The sequence below is a fragment of the Aquarana catesbeiana genome, linkage group LG02 (assembly GCF_042186555.1).
Source record: "Aquarana catesbeiana isolate 2022-GZ linkage group LG02, ASM4218655v1, whole genome shotgun sequence".
Classification (NCBI taxonomy): domain Eukaryota; kingdom Metazoa; phylum Chordata; class Amphibia; order Anura; family Ranidae; genus Aquarana; species Aquarana catesbeiana.
The window spans coordinates 289,812,307-289,828,448 of NC_133325.1; the positions used below are offsets into that span (position 1 = coordinate 289,812,307).

General features: G+C 41.0%; 1 protein-coding gene across 5 annotated transcripts in view; it reads left to right on the forward strand.

Annotated features, from left to right (window-relative positions):
• Positions 1-16,142, forward strand: part of NAXD (NAD(P)HX dehydratase) — a 48,191-nt gene that overhangs the window by 19,581 nt on the left and 12,468 nt on the right. For all 5 annotated transcript variants that reach the window (XM_073614502.1, XM_073614500.1, XM_073614501.1 and 2 more), the window contains 7 exons: positions 2,025-2,175; positions 2,276-2,321; positions 3,140-3,228; positions 5,146-5,254; positions 8,836-8,886; positions 8,962-9,066; positions 10,207-10,327. In XM_073614502.1, the coding sequence (XP_073470603.1) occupies positions 2,025-2,175; positions 2,276-2,321; positions 3,140-3,228; positions 5,146-5,254; positions 8,836-8,886; positions 8,962-9,066; positions 10,207-10,327 (672 nt within the window). The remainder of the gene's footprint in view (positions 1-2,024; positions 2,176-2,275; positions 2,322-3,139; positions 3,229-5,145; positions 5,255-8,835; positions 8,887-8,961; positions 9,067-10,206; positions 10,328-16,142) is intronic.

Consider the following 16,142-nt stretch of genomic DNA (forward strand, 5'->3'; position numbering starts at 1 on the left):
TTAGAGAAATGAGAACAAATGTTTGCAAATGTTTATTCTTCTTTTTTTTTTTTTTTTTTTTTTTTTTATCTGTTTTTAATATTTTTATTGGACATTTTGAAAGATGCAGAACACAGGAAAATCAAAATGATGGAAAAAAATCATGTAGTCTTGTAGTATGACAACTTAAGATTATAGTGGTACATTCCACTTTTCTGGAATTCACAGTCAGACAATCTTGGACATACTGGTATTAAGATGTATATGGCACTAATATCGGCATAGTGGGTTAGCTATCTGTTTCTTTTCAGTGAAAGCTGTGTTTCAGTACACACAAACACAATGATGTATACATTTGCAGGTAAACGTGTGTGTGTGTGTGTGTGTGTGTGTGTGTGTGTGTATGTATAATTTAAAAAAATTAAAAAAAACAAAAACAACAAATTCGTAAGTACCAAATATATCTAAGCTCCCGTTCACTTGCAAGATCCCTACGGGAGCTTAGATATATTTGGTACTTACGAATCAACATAAATGTCTTAAAATGTACGATGATGCCTAGTATGTTTTGCAATAGTTTTATGTATGTAGGTGTATACTTTGTGTTTGGGATCTTATTTTACTAATATTATTTGTTCTATATTTTTTTAATGCTTTTTTTTTTTTTTTTTTACTTTTTTTTAACATTCCTACTATCGCAAGGTATTTTTTTTAAGCTCCCTATGTGATGATACATGCACAGTGACGGGCACATTTTTATGGAGGCCTAAACTCCTGATTTCTTCCTCTAGCCTGTGCAGATCTGGGACATGCTTGCCTGTCTGCTGGTGCCAAGACTTGACAGATTCGGAGCCCTAAATTGTTGACGTGACAACATTTTGGGTTTATTTAACTAAGCCTAGTTTGGGGAACTAGGTTGTCCTTATGCATCATCACTGGTGTTCATAGGGACCTTGGGGGGAAAAAAAAAAAAAAAAGTGTGTGTGTGGGGTGGGGGTAGGGTAAAAATTTTTGCAGTGTTCTCCCAAGGGGTTGGCCACCAAGAAGGAAGAGTGCTTCTTCCACTGAATAAATAAAATTGTAGCTATGAAGATGGAATGTATACTTTTACTTTATTCAGCAACAAGTGTTTTGAAGTGGGTTAGTTGGAAGCATGTTGTAAATGTAGTATTTGGCTACCGGAAGTAAGAATTTCCAGCATTGGTTGTAAAGTTACCTAAATACCCAGTCCTAGTCCCTTGAATTGGGCTAGTCAATCAGGTTGGATATTACTGGCTAGTCAAGTGCATAAACCTATACAATCAGGTCTTTACAAGCATGCACATTTATATACTTCTTGTTTTAAAAGAATGGATTTTGAGTTCATGACTACAATATTATGTCTATTAACATGGTTACATAGTTAGTAAGGTTGAACAAAGACACCAGTCCATCCAGTTCAACCTGAGTGAGTGTCAACAATTGTCCCTATCCCTGTACATTTGTGTCTCATTAAGATGCTCATCTATTATATTATTATTTAGGTTACCCATATAGCGCTGTCAATTTACGCAGCGCTTCTCACATACATCGCACACCGACATCGGTCCCCACCCTCTATTTGTCCACAATCCAAGGTCCCTAACTCGCATTCGTATAATAGGGCCAATTTTCGACAGAAGCCAATGTCTTCGGAGTGTGGGAGGAAACCGGAGTACCCGGAGGAAACCCACACAGGCACAGGGAGAACATGCAAACTCCAGGCAGGTAATGTCGTGGTTGGAATTGGAACCAGCGACCCTTTTTACTGCTAGGCGAAAGTGCTACCCACTACACCACTGTGCCGCCCAAAATGTTTTTCAAACTTTTTTTAATTTGTATAAAATCTAGTGGGAAAACATTGCGTGGGGTTTTTCTTTTAGGCTTTTAGGCCAGAGCTTTTTTTTGTGCACGGCAGGTATAAAGTAGTTTGCCGGCATACCCAGTAATACCCAACTTACTATGGAATATGACTAATAATATGACAAATTAACTTTTTTATATATATATTTTTATTTTTTTTATAGTTCTGGAGAGAGCCTTCTCCTTGCGCCACACACGCCCATCAAAAGACATGGAAAATATTTTCCAGCTGGTGAGAAATGTTATCCCTCCACTTGCTTCTAAGAAACACAAGGGCCAGGATGGGAAGATTGGAATTGTAGGAGGCTGTCAAGAGTGAGTACGAGTCTCGGTCTGCTTCCTTTTTTTTTTTTTTTTCCACTACCAACATAATAACAATGAAATAACCGGTAGTAATATCCCTTTCCTGTTACAGATATACTGGAGCTCCATACTTTGCAGCAATTTCAGCACTCAAAGTGGTAAATCCAAGATTGTTTAATGTGGTTATTTTCCTTTTATTTCTCTGTGTGATTTAACTTTTTTGCTTGTTTTAGCTTGTTGGTGTTCAGGTTAGAGCAGGTTTAACTGTTTAGGGGGAGATGAAGGATTAGCATAAGGTTGGAGATAAGGCTGGTCAAAAACATCACGATAAACAGTCAGTTGATCGTTGCCCCAAACCTTTTAGTCAATCTTACACTTGAAAATGATTGAAGCAGCAAAGGAAAAGGTCAGCTTGGTAAAATGTGATTTGCCATCTTTTCCTCCCCCAGGGAAGCCCAGGTGCAGCTTACAGCCTCCTAATAGGCATGAATGGTTGTGTGCTGTTGTACTCAAGTATGCGCCAATGCGATCATAAAAATTATACACAAGTATAGTGTATGGGTATATGCAATAAACATGTAAAATTTAGTTAGTTTGTTGACCAAACCAGCCAGTTAGTGCGATTGATTTTTGAAAACGGTGACTTTTTCGCTCAAATAAGCATTACATCTGACTTTATCCATTGTGTGGCCAGTATTAGAGATTGGGAGCACAGCCTCCCATACTGTAATTCACATTTGTTATTTGTCCTGAAAGCCACAAAAAAATAGCTAATGTGACTCTTCTGAACATGGGGATTTCTTAGTGTCCCCTCCTGATGAAATACTGTGGCTATGTAAGATTAGAATGCCTGATCTGTACAGTAATACTTGTTATGGGTAAGTGATTCAGATTGTATTTTTGATTTACTTATCTTTTTTTTTTATTTTTAAAGATTGACGTAAGCTTACTTTAATCTGAACTTCCTTTTCTTTAGGGTGCAGACTTGTCACACGTATTTTGTACCAAAGATGCAGCAACTGTCATTAAGTCATATAGTCCAGAGCTGATTGTACATCCAGTTCTGTAAGTTTCTGATTTTAGAAAACTGTATTTTTATTTTTATTATTGTATGCATGTAAGTCATCTCTAGATGTTCACTTCTGCTAACATGTAGGAGCACTAAAAAGCATTTTCTTTGTTAGAAATGTGGCAATTTGGGGGGTACTAAAGACATGTAGTAGAGCCATGTTTTGATGTCCTCCCAGTCACTCCCCCCCCCCCCCCCCCCCCCTTAAAAGGTTTGTAAAGGCAGAAGGTTTTTTATCTTAAGGCCCCTTTCACATGGGCTTTCCGATCAGGTCTGCCTGTCAGTTTTTCAGGTGGACCTGATCGGACACTTTCACCTCTGTGGAGCGGCAGATGTCAACGGTGACATGACTGCCTTGGCCATCTGTGACTCCCCTCCTCATTGGCTTATACACAGCAGTGGCGTCATTGGCTCCCGCTGCTGTCAATCAAATTCAGTTAGTCAATGAAGAGATAGGATGTGGGGCCGAACCGCAGCACCGTGTCTGAATGGATACCCGGAGCTGGGCTCGAGTGCCCCCATAGCAAGCTTGCTGTGGGGGCACTCAAAGGGAGGGAGGAGAGCTGAAGAGGGACCCGAGAAGAGGAGGATCCGGGCTGATCTGTGCAAAACTAACCATGTTATTTTTATTGAGAAAAAAAAAAACAGATTTTACAATTACGTTAAACCTCAAAGGCCCACATAGTGTGCCCACATTTGCATTGCTGTGGCAAAAATGATCTTCCCCACCCCTGTCATGTTTAAGGAGCAGTACCACCTGTCGCTATTACCCGTTCAGCTGAATAAGGGTGTGACACAACTGCTTGCAATGCCTCAAAAAGGGGTTTAAAGAGGAAGTGAGACAGCAACATAATGCCTTCTTACTGCCTGTCAAATGCCATCTAAAAAGCAGTCCACTGTGGTTGACTCTTCAGACAGCCATACATGTATAAACGAGCCCTTACAGGGCATCTGTACCATATCCTGTAAATACTGTATGTATTTGTAAATAAAAAAGAATAATCCCATCAATAATTGAGGCCAAACTTCAGCTTACGCTTCATAATCAGTTACAGCAATTAGATTTTACCTTTTGGGATAAAGATTTTGCATGAATAAATCAAAGCTGGCCATTTTAATCACTCCTGCCTGTGTTAAGTGGTTTGTCTCATCCATGTAAACTGATTCTGCTGGAGAGCTTGTGCTGTTAAAAACAGACTTGCTGGCTAGATCACCAGATAAAGCCTAAAATAGGAACAAATGCAGCTATCGTATCTAAGAATTGGTAAACTGCAATATGTTTTGGGTTTAATACCACTTTAAAGTGGTTGTAACGGATTTTTCTTTTTTAATTAAAATAATAAACATGTTATATTTGCCTGCACTGTTATTGTGGTGGTCCCTTATGTACTCTTCTGCAGTATCCCACCAGTGCTTTCCGCTCCGTTTCTCCTGCTTGTGCCCCCATAAGACATGTGCTATGGGGGCACACATGCATCAACCACACACACAGTACAGCTTGGCCCTGCACTCCCCACAGGATTTAAATAGCAACAGAGGAGAGGTGTCTGTTCCCAATTCCCTCTTCATGTGTGGGTTCGGCTCAGTATGCAACCATATGCAAAGAACAAAACAAAAAAGTCTGGATGGCTGCACTCCAATGAAAATAATTCCTTTATTTAATGTGGATCCATACATTAGGGGTAAAACCGGTAATAAGGATTTAAATAGCAACAGGAGCTACGTAATGAGCAAATATGTAGAACTACAAATTATACATAACATTGCTAACATTACTTATTAATGTGTATTTTACATCTATCTAAAATAACATTGAAAAGTCTATACATTGCTTGCTCTTCTTCTTCTTTTTTTTTTTTTTTCCCCATTCGTGTAATTCAGTTCAGTTCAGCTTTAATCTTTTGTTCACACAGGGATCACCCAAATGCTTTACAGGAAATTGAAAATTGGCTGCCAAGATTACATACACTTGTAATAGGGCCCGGCCTTGGAAGACACGATTCTATACTGGAAACAGCAAAGGTATTGCCCCATATAAAACCATGCTGACCTGTGGCATAAAAATCATTCACTTTCTATAATATGTCAAACTACATAATATAAATGTTATGCTGTGCTGAGTCAGCCCCATGTCCTTTGTCCTTCAATGCACTTGTGAACATTGCTGGACAGCCAGCAGTAGAAAAGCTGCTACATTAGACTTTACCTATATCCTATATAATAGCCTGTAACAAATGCAGTTTTACAGTTTAATGTAGTTAGGTTCTTCAAAAAATGTCAATAAAAATATTGTAGCTGATGACTTTTAAAAAACATACTTATCCGTTCAAGGATCCAGCCCCATGCTCACCCGAACCGTTTTTCTCACTGGTCTTCAGGTCCGCAGCGCTGGCAACTGTAGGCAGCCGGCTGTGATTCCTTGTGGCTTCACAGCCCCACATGCAAAAAAATGTTCTTAATGTGTAAGGGGGGGGGGGGGGAGTTTTAGAGCAAACCTTCCTCTTTTGGGTGAGCGTCTACTTTAAGAGATGTTCTAATTGCTGGATTGTAAGTTACTGTTACAGTGTACTTTCCGATGAAAACTGTAATTTCATTATGAAACCGAAATCTTTATACTGATTAATTTTGGAGAAGAGTGATGGGTATGTAAATCACTCTAGTCTACCCTGAAACACAGGTCCCTTGTCATCTGTGGTACTCCCTCCCACATATTACTCTCACTTAAGCAAGGATTTTGTAACCCTCAGGCTTCTTGCATAAATACATTACACTTCCCAGGAGGCCTCACAGCAGTCTGCTGGTGGCCTTCTGAATTTGCGCAGGTGCCAGCTCTGAAAATAAGGAAGTGACAAAGTGACAGCCCGCTCCCAAAAAAGTGATGCAGAAGAAAATGGCAGCTTTAATATGTCAGGTGCTTGTAGTGCTCATGGACTGGAAGTACCTGCCTTTTTATTATTGCAGTTAAAACAAAACTGCCAGCAAAAATAAGCTAATCAGCATTTTTTTTTAAGATGTTTATTTTTTTGGTTGCATAAAGAACAGACACAGCAACAGCTTTGCCAAGGCACCTATAGTTAATCTATATAGTTAATCTAAAACAATAAGAATATAAGAAACATTGCACAAACAATCACTCATGCATTCATACACTGTTCTCTCCCCTATATATGCAAAGAAGCAATAGGAGCATGGGGTGGAAAAGGGGAGATGGGCATGGATTTGCAGGTACACAGTAAAGAGACTATAACAATGTCTGTGGTAATGAAAAGTTAATCAAACTGCAGTCCATCCAAGGTTGCCAAATCCTAATACATTTTTATGAGCTAGGCCAAACCTCTGTAGATTATTTTGTATTTAGGAAGGTCTGATTTCACTTGACAAAAGACTTGTTGCAAATTTGGAGGAGCAATGTTTTTCCAGTTAAGGAGGATAGATAGTAATGAGTCTGAACATAGAGTAAGTAAGAGGCACAAAGTCTCTTGAAATGCTTAAAGGACGAACTTCAGGGGTCCTGAAGGATCTGTTATGCACGTCCTGTTTAGGCAAGCAATGCTGTGCTGTGAAAAGTTCTGTGTTTTTTTTGTATCACTCTGTGGAGCAGTAGGTTGGCTGGCATGGAAACAAGAAACCATTAAAAGTAATTTCAGGTTTTAGGTACCCTTTTAAATAGTATAAATTTCATCCCAAATTTTCTTTTTGGTATGTTTGTTTTTGTATCACTTGCCTATTGTTTACATACAAAAGACAGCACTTTATTTTCAAAAGTGCACTTATCTTTTCTCTAAGGCCCCACTCACATACCCCTTATGCTATGTACACACGATAGGTTTTTTCGACAACAAAAGCGTGGATTTATTTCCGACGGATGTTGGTTGAAACTTGTCTTGCATACACACGGTCGCACAAATGTTGTCGGAAATTCCGAACGTCAAGAACGCAGTGACGTACAACACGTACGACGAGCCGAGAAAAATGAAGTTCAATAGCCAGTGCGGCTCTTCTGCTTTATTCCGAGCATGCGTGTAATCTTGTGTGTCGGAATTGTGTACACACGATCGGAATTTACGACAACGGATTTTGTTGTCGGAAAATTTGAGAACCAGCTCTCAAATTTTTGTTGTCGGAAATTCCGACAACAAATGTCCGATGGATGGAGCCTACATACGGTCGGAATTTCCGACAACAAGCTCACATCGAACATTTGTTGTCGGAAAATCCTATCGTGTGTACGGGGCATTAGGGTTCCCGCTAGTGATTTAAAAAGCATGATTCACACTTCCACATAGGTCAGCCTATTCACTTGCATAGGCTTCATTTATTGCCAATTTTACGCACGCAGTTTGCTGCAATGCTCGTGCGACAATCTCAGCAAAATCGCACTGTTCAGGATCAGTGGCACCCAAATGCGCATTGCGTGTTTGGCTGCAATTTGAAATTGTGGGCAGAATTGATTTTGCCTGCAATTCCTTATTGCCCAAGTGTGAACTGGGCCTAAAGACTTTCTCTGTATTGTCCAGTCATAAATCATATTTTAACAGATGTTTGAATTTGGTGCCTGTCAGAATCTGTCCTAAAAGCACTTAATAAAATAAAAACCCAATTGGGGGTGGGAATTAAAGTGATCGTAAAGGATCATTTTTGTTTTTTAAAAGTAACAAACATATCATACTTACCTCCACTGTGCAGCTCGTTTTGCACAGAGTGGCCCCGAACACCGTCTTCTGGGCTCCCCTGGCGGCTCTCGCAGCTCCTCACCGTATCAGATAACCCCCTAGGAGAAGCGCTCTCCCAAGAGGTTACCTTGCGGGCACGCTCCGGAGTCCAAGCATTTGCGTCCAAAGACATGAATGCCGGACTTGGCGCCCGCATCATTGGATTTGATTGACAGCAGCGGGAGCCAATGGCTGCGCTGCTTTCAATCTATCCAATTAAGAGCCTGGACCCCGTGGAGAGAGGGACAGCTTGTCCCCGCCAAGGAGATGAAGGGTGTCAGGTAAGTAAAATGTGGGGGCTAGGGGGCCGGTGACTGCCAGGTGTTTTTTCACCTTAATGCATAGGATGCATTAAGGTGAAAAAACACAAGGGTTTACTACAACCCTTTTTAATAAAGGAAAAAAAAAAAAAAAGTGTCAGAGACAAACTTTGTCTGAACTGGAGTTTATTTTTTTAGCGATGTGGAAAACGTGAAAGCTGGAAGCTGATTTGATTGCTATGGAAAATAACAGTTAAATTGGAACTAAATGTCGTAATGTTTACCTCTAACGGTCTGACACCCAGGAGATCCCTCGCCAGGGTCAGCACCTTTTTACATGGCTTCCTTCAGGTATCGGTCTTCATCCGTCTTGATTGACCGGTACAGGATGATGTCATTGCAGCTGCAACGCCGTGAGCATTCTACAGGGTATTGTGAACAGGCAGGTAAGTGTATTTTATTGCAGAAAAGACATTGCATGTCTCTTCTGCAATAAAGAGCCTGTTCGTTCACAATTTTTTTACTTTTCCCAACATTAGTTCAACTTTAAAAAACAACTCGTCTCAGACATTTTTGTTTTATTCTTTATATTACCTATTCTTGTGACATTAATATTTGCCTTTTCTTGTAGGGTATTATAGAAAAAGCAAAGACGAAAGGTATTCCTCTAGTGATAGATGCAGTAAGTATCCTACTGTGATACTAGGTCATGATTTAGTCTGTGTGGTGCAGTACTAAGCATTTTCTCTCTCTTTAGGATGGACTATGGCTTATTGCCCAGCAGCCATCTATCATACAAGGTTATCAGAGAGCTGTGCTCACTCCAAATTTCATGGAGTTCACCCGGCTGTATGAAGCAATGGTAAACATAAGTATGCACTGATATAACATTTTGCTGCTCAAGTCTGGGAGGAAAAGGAATGGCAGTGTCAACTAGCTCTATATGGATATAAAACACTATGGGAGAGCTTTACTAAAACTGGAGCGTGCAAAATCCGGTGCAGCTGTGCATAGAAATCAATTAGCTTTCGGGTTTTAGCCTGGGTTCACACTGAAGGCAGGTTTGAAATCATGCGAGTTCAGCTAAACTTGCGTGATTTCAAACCCGCATTTCAGTCCGACTTCAGGAGCGATTTCAGAGACATCTGTGTGGGTTCCTGCACAGATGCCTATTAAAATCGCCAAAAGTAGTGCGAGCATCACACCGATTCGGACGGTGCCATTGCTGGCAATTTGACATGTCAAATCGCATGTCAAAATGGCCCGATGTGAATGGAGGCTGATTGTTAAAGCTTAATTGAACAAGCTGATTGGCTACTATGCACAGCTGCGCCAGATTATGAGTGCTCCAGTTTTAGTAAATCTCCCCCAATGTATCTCTGAAAATCTTTAGGAAAATTACAACCCATTTCTTTAAAACCAAAGGTGTGCGAAGTTCACTTTTCTGTGGTGACACAAGCACAGCAGATGGCAAAACTGTGCTTGGCACAACTTCCACTTGACTTGTATATTGTAGTAATAGAAGCATTGCTAACTGGATTTTAGGTGTACATGCTTGGGACTGTCATCCTTATTCATTCTTAACAAATAACTGTGTTACTTAACCAGAACAAGTTTGTACTTGGTAGGTGAGGGGCTCTTCAAGCAATGAATGAAGGCAAATTGCAGATAACACCCCTAACACATTCACTTACAAAATCAAGTCTTCCGTAGTGCCTTCTTTATTTTTGTCTTGTCAGAAACAATGGCTTCTATTAAGGACTTGCAGCTCTTCACAATTTTACTCCAACCTACTGTCATATATGATTTTTAAACTATTTTATATGGGAACACTGTTTAATTAGTATCAGAATTTGGAATTACTGGTACTTTCAGATCAGAAAATGCATAGCTCATAATTTTAGTGAACTACTAATTTTAATTGAATGAAATCTGTAAAACTGATCAAGTGTCCCTCTTTATGGCACTATTAAAAGGCAAAATTTTATTTTTCTTCTTTCAGCTCACTGAACCTGTAGATGCCAGTGACCAGCATGGAAGCGTACTGAGGCTAAGTCAGGCAATGGGAAATATAACTATAGTGCAGAAAGGAGAGCGGGATCTGATTTCCGATGGAGATAAAGGTTTGTATTCATACAGGCTTAGCTTTGCACATTTCACTCTTGTACTGTAGAAAGTGTACCCTTTTTTGTCATGTTTAAAGGTTAATTGCAGCTTTTGTAATGTCCTCACCTGACCTCGGCAGCAAAACGCTCCTAAGATCGCTTTTCTTTGTGAAAATTTTTCTTCTATAATGTCGGTCACAATTCTTAGCTGACACTGCTGCTTGAGCTAGTCCCTATACAGCATCTATCTGGATTGGCGTGTCCTCAGCCTAGCTTTGGAGGCCACACCTGGACTTGCAGAGTTAGCCTGGAATGTACCCTTCAGGCACTGGGCTTTGCATTGTGGCACTCACCAAACTACTTTCCAGTATCAATCCTGTGGCACAGCACCAGGTGTGGCCCTGTCCCTCAAGACTTACTTTGTGAGTCAGGGAGGGCTAATGTATTCTAATAGCACCAGGAGCTATCTCACTGTTTTGTCGCCTTTTTGAAATTTCCCACTACTGCTGGTTTTACTGCAGTAAAAAGTAAGGGTGAGGGTCCCCCACCTTGACTATGTACTGTGCTCTAAGCTCTTTCCCATCATTCAGACTAGAGGAAGTACCATCCCCCTGATGCATCAGGTGGATCTCCAGTCTATGTCTACTGCTTGCCTACAGTGACTTGTGAGTATCTTATTGCCCAATGTTGGACTTCGTTGCATCACTACTACGTAGAAGCAATGTGTCTTTGCTAAGACACAGAAAAAAACATTCTGCTGCTACAAATGACCTCAGCCCATACTTCCCTAGTGACTCTGGGGGCATTTACTCAGTATCCCCAGAAGAACCCAACGCTTGTAATTTTAAAACCCGAGACACCTATTCTAGGGTCATCCTCAACTCCATTGGGACAGGCTGAGGACTCCCCCCATGTCTACAGGGATCTCAAGTCCATTCTGGACATTTTGACTGTTTGTGCTCAGCTACTGGAGCATTCTGCCTATAGAGGTTAAAAGCACACTCCAGTGCCATCTGCTGCAGACTCTGTCTGTGACCCTCCTGAGCCTGTAAATCATACTGAACCTGTGGCCCCTGTCACCATCTCAGACTTAGATTCAGAGTTTCAACAGTTTATCTCAGAGGAGAAGGTTTGTTTTTGAGGCACCCCAGTCTACTGACATTGACTCTGACTCAGATTTACAGGGGGAAGGGGGTTGTTTTCAAACCTTATTGATGTAGTGTGTACTACTCTGCATCTGGGAAATAAGCCTGCTTGTTTCAGGTCTTGTAGAGCGCCTGCAACTGCAAAGACCTTTCTGCTATGCCCGCTTTTTTACGCCTTCCTCTAGGTCAGGAGCTCTTAGCCTGGAGTCCATGGATGGGTTTCGGGCGGTCTATGAGGGTCAGATTAAAAAACATTTACATTCACTACACAGCCCTCCCCTTTGTCCCAATCAATGACAGGGGTGCTTACAATGATCATCTTTTATTTATGTAAAACCTTTATCCCAAAAAAAAAAACATTTGCTGTAACTGCTTATAGTGTTAGCTGGAGCTTGGCTTTTTTGTTAGGTGCACTAGCAGATTTGGGTACACTAACATTCCACTTCCCCAGATTATTGTAAGGGGTGTGTTACTGGCCAGATCACCCTGTGATAACAGAGAGGTATCCTAAAAAGACCTAAGAAAAAAGAAAAATAATGCTGCCAGGGGTGTAAGCTCCCTGTTCAGAGCAGCTGTAACATCTGTTTGTAGCCTTGTGCTTTAGCTGCAATGACATGTTGCAAGTAACTTAAATTGCAGTACTACTGCATGTACAAATGCAGAGTGCACTCTGGCTGCATGTTTTTGGGATGCTGATGATGCATCCAAAGAGGAACTGTGTGTCTATATGTGTGTCTATATGTGTGTGTGTGTGTGTGTGTGTGTATATATATATATATATATATATATATATATATATATATATATATATATATATATATATACACATATATATACATACACACACACACAAAATGTGTGTGTATGCATGTATATTTCTGTCCTCGAGTGGTGTGCCTCCTCAGGGCACCACTTTTATCCCATAGGCTAAAGCCTTGTATCTGGCATCTTTCAGCTGCGCCTCACCATATTATTTATTTTTTGTGCTGCTGCACACAACAGTGTATCTTCCCAGGCCTTCATGTAAGGCAAAGCATTAAAATCTGGCCCTCCTCAATTGGTAAGCTCCACAAAAAATGGGAGATATTTGGATACCTGCGTGCTCCTCATCTTCTGCATGGCAGGTTTTGCTGGAGGGCTCTGTGCTCCCCTGCTTTGGCAGTAGAGACAGTACATTCTGGGATCCTGCTGCAGGTACCCCCTCTTGGGGAATAGAGTATGTTCAGAGGCCTTTGTGGGTTCTGATTACCTGGATATAAGTCCTCCTTATGTGAGTGATCTGTAGACTTGAGAGGAAGTTCTTCCTGATTCATTCCTCAGTTCTGTCCTTAATCAGGTAAATAATCTTAGCAGTGTGGCCAAGGTTCCCACCCCTCGCTGCACAGCTGTGGATATTTCTCTGGCCTTAGGTCATGTAGTTCCTAAAAATGTTGCTCAAGGTAGGGAAGATCCTGACCGTTCCTCTGTCAGGCACTTGAGATGCCATCAGGTGTTTAGGTGGATGTGTCTCTGCTCATCCTCTTGTTATTCTGGTGTTCACTGCACCACCAAGCTTCTGTTGCAGTTTAACTTTTTGTATTTGCCGACCTTTTGTTAGGGGTATCTCCAAAACACCCTTCCCCCTGTCTTCATCAAGACTGATCTGATTTTAAGGTTGCTACGTGTGTGTGTTTTTTTTTTTTTTTTAACCAGTATGGGATATTGCAATGCGAGAATCTTTATATTCCTTTAGATATTTCATTGTGAGATGGGTTGTCTGGCCAGGCATCCTCATTTTTGTGTAGACCTGTTAGTTTGTCTGTCTTTTCCAAGGTTCACTCTGGGGTTCTGTCCTCATGGGGACTTGTCCCAGTGATCTTTCTGGACCACGTCACATTGTTGGCTTGATTCTTCATTAACAGGTAGTTATGTTCACCTGTTTTGCTGGGTTCAGTACACTGCTTTTCGCTGGTGTTCCTTCAGGGGGAGTCAATCTTCTTGGTACATGCAGTCCCCGAGTTACGAACGACTCCTACTTACGAACAGCCTCAAATGCTGGCCACTTGTACTCCACGCCGGTCCTGGATACCTCCGGACACATCCCATACTGCAGTACTACATGTACTGCATGGCCAGAAGAGCCGCAGATAACATAACAAGCGCCCGGAACATCCCACATCCATGCACAGGCAGACGTTACACGTTACACGTTATGCAGTGTTCCGACCGGAAGTTACACTTACAAATCCAGTGTTGTGACTTACAAACAACTTTGACTTACGAACAAACCTACAGTGCCTATTGTGTTTGTAATTTGGGGACTTCCTGTAGTATTCTCTTCTATCCTGGTCTTGGGCAACAGATTGATCCTCCTGTACCATTTCCTTTGGTCATTGGCAGCTTCCCCTGTCTTACAGGGGACTTTACCTCATATGGATCAGCTTAGGGCAGGGTTACTTCAGGTAGTTCTTGGTGCAGAAGGTTCCTAGCTGCTTCTTGGATCTCTCTTTGGCTGTCACCCATTCCTCCTCATTTGGGCTGCTTTGGGATGTCCTGACTTCTGAATTTCAGTGCCCATTATTGGGGAGACAGAATTCAGGATATTTACTGTAAAGTTTACTATTACTTTACTATTGGATGTCCATTGAGGGACACCTGTCCCACTCCTCTGCCATTTGACTGGCAAAAAATAGCACATTTCTGAAGGTAAAGGTAAAAAAAAAATGTTTTAGTTAGTCCATTACTGCCCTTACATAAATTACGCTGCAGATACCATGCTTGAGAATTTGTAAAGATGCCTTGTATCAGAATGTCAAGTTTATCTACAATCCCAATTACAAAATTGGGGCACTGTGTAAAATCTACATAAAAACAACAGAATGTAATGATTTGAAAATCTCCTCCATAAACCCATATTTTATTCACAGTAGAAAAGTGAAAACATATCAAATGTTTAAACTGAGAACATATACCATGCTAAGAAAAAAAATAAGGTCATTTTTTTAAATTCATGGCAGCAACACGTTTCAAAATTGGGACAGGGCAACAAAAAGCTGGCAAAGTAAGTGGTACTAACAAGGAAGAGCTGGAAGAACATTTTGCAACTAGAGTGTCTCAGAAGTAAAGTCAGGCACCTCTGAAAAGCTACGTCTAAAAATTGTCCAACAGTTTCAGAATGTTCCTCAACGTAAAATTGCAAAAACTTTGAATCTATCATCATGTACAGTACAGAATACCCTCAGAAGATTCTGAGAATCTGGAGAAATCTCTGTGCGCAAGAGCCCAAATGCAATATTGGATGCCTGTGATGTTGGGTCTTCAGACAGCAGTAAAAACCGGCATGATTTTGTAATGGACATCACTGCATGGACTCAGAAATACGTCCAAAAATCAATGGTAAAGCTCTATCATGCAATGAATAAGCCATATCTGAACATGATCCAGAAACACCTCCATCTTCTCTGTGCCAATGTTCTTTTTGGCAAATATGGGCACTGTGTCCTCTGTACTAAAGAGGCCTTCCAACTTTTCTACGCTCCATTTTAAAAGCCTGCGTCTCTGATGGTATGGTGGTGCATCAGTGTGCATGGAATGGACAGCTTGCACATCTGGAAAGGCACCATCCGTGCTGAAAGATATATCCAGGTTTTATAGCCGCATAAGCTCCCATCCAGATGACCTCTTTTCAGGGAAGGCCTTTCATACGTGTTTCAGCAGGATAATGCTGCATCTATGACAACAGCATGGCTTCGTAGTAGAAGAGTCTGGGTGCTTAACTGGCCTGCCTGCAGTCTAGACTTTGCCAGTTAAAAATATTTTCACATCTTAAAATGAAAAATTCGACAAAGAACACCCAGGACTGTTAAGCAGTTAGAATCCTATATCATTTAAGAATGGAACATTTCTCTACCAAGATTCCAGCAAATTAGTCTCAGTTCCCAGACATTTACAGAGTGCTGTTAAAAGAATACAGGATGCTGCATCATACTTGTTTTGGGACGTGTTGCTGACATCAATTTCAAAATTACCTTTTTTTTTTTTTTTTCCTTAAAATATGTTTATTTTTTCAGTTTAACCGGTTCCAGAGTGGCTTACGTGTATTTACGGGGGCAGAATGGCTCCCCTGCGCGAAACCCCGTAAGGGTTTCCTTTTTAAGAGCCGCCAGAGGGCGCGCCTGATGCACAACGGGGGACCCGATGTGCGTGGCCGGCGGTCGTGATCGCTGCCTACGCGCAATCACCAGCACGGGGATTTGTGTAAACACACAAATCCCTGTGCTGTCAGAGGAGAGGAGACATGTCGTTTGTTCCTAGTAAGTGGGAACAGCGATATGTCTCCTCTCCCACTCAGTCCTATCCCCATACAGTTAGAACACAGTGAGGGAACACACATTTAACCTTTGATCGCCCCCTAGTGTTAACCCCTTTCCTACCAGTGTCATTTACAGAGTAATCAGTGCATATTTATAGCATTGATCGTGGTATAAATGTCCTTTGTCTCAAAAATGTGTCAAAAGTGTCCGATCTGTCCGTCGCAATACTGCTAAAAATCGCAGATCACCGCCATTACTAGTAAAAAGAATAAAAATGCCATAAATCTTTCCCATGGTTTGTAGACGCTATAACTTTTGCGCAAACCAATCAATATATGCTTATTGTGATTTTTTTTTTTTTTTTTTTTTTTTTTTTTTTTAATTTTTAGTTTTTTA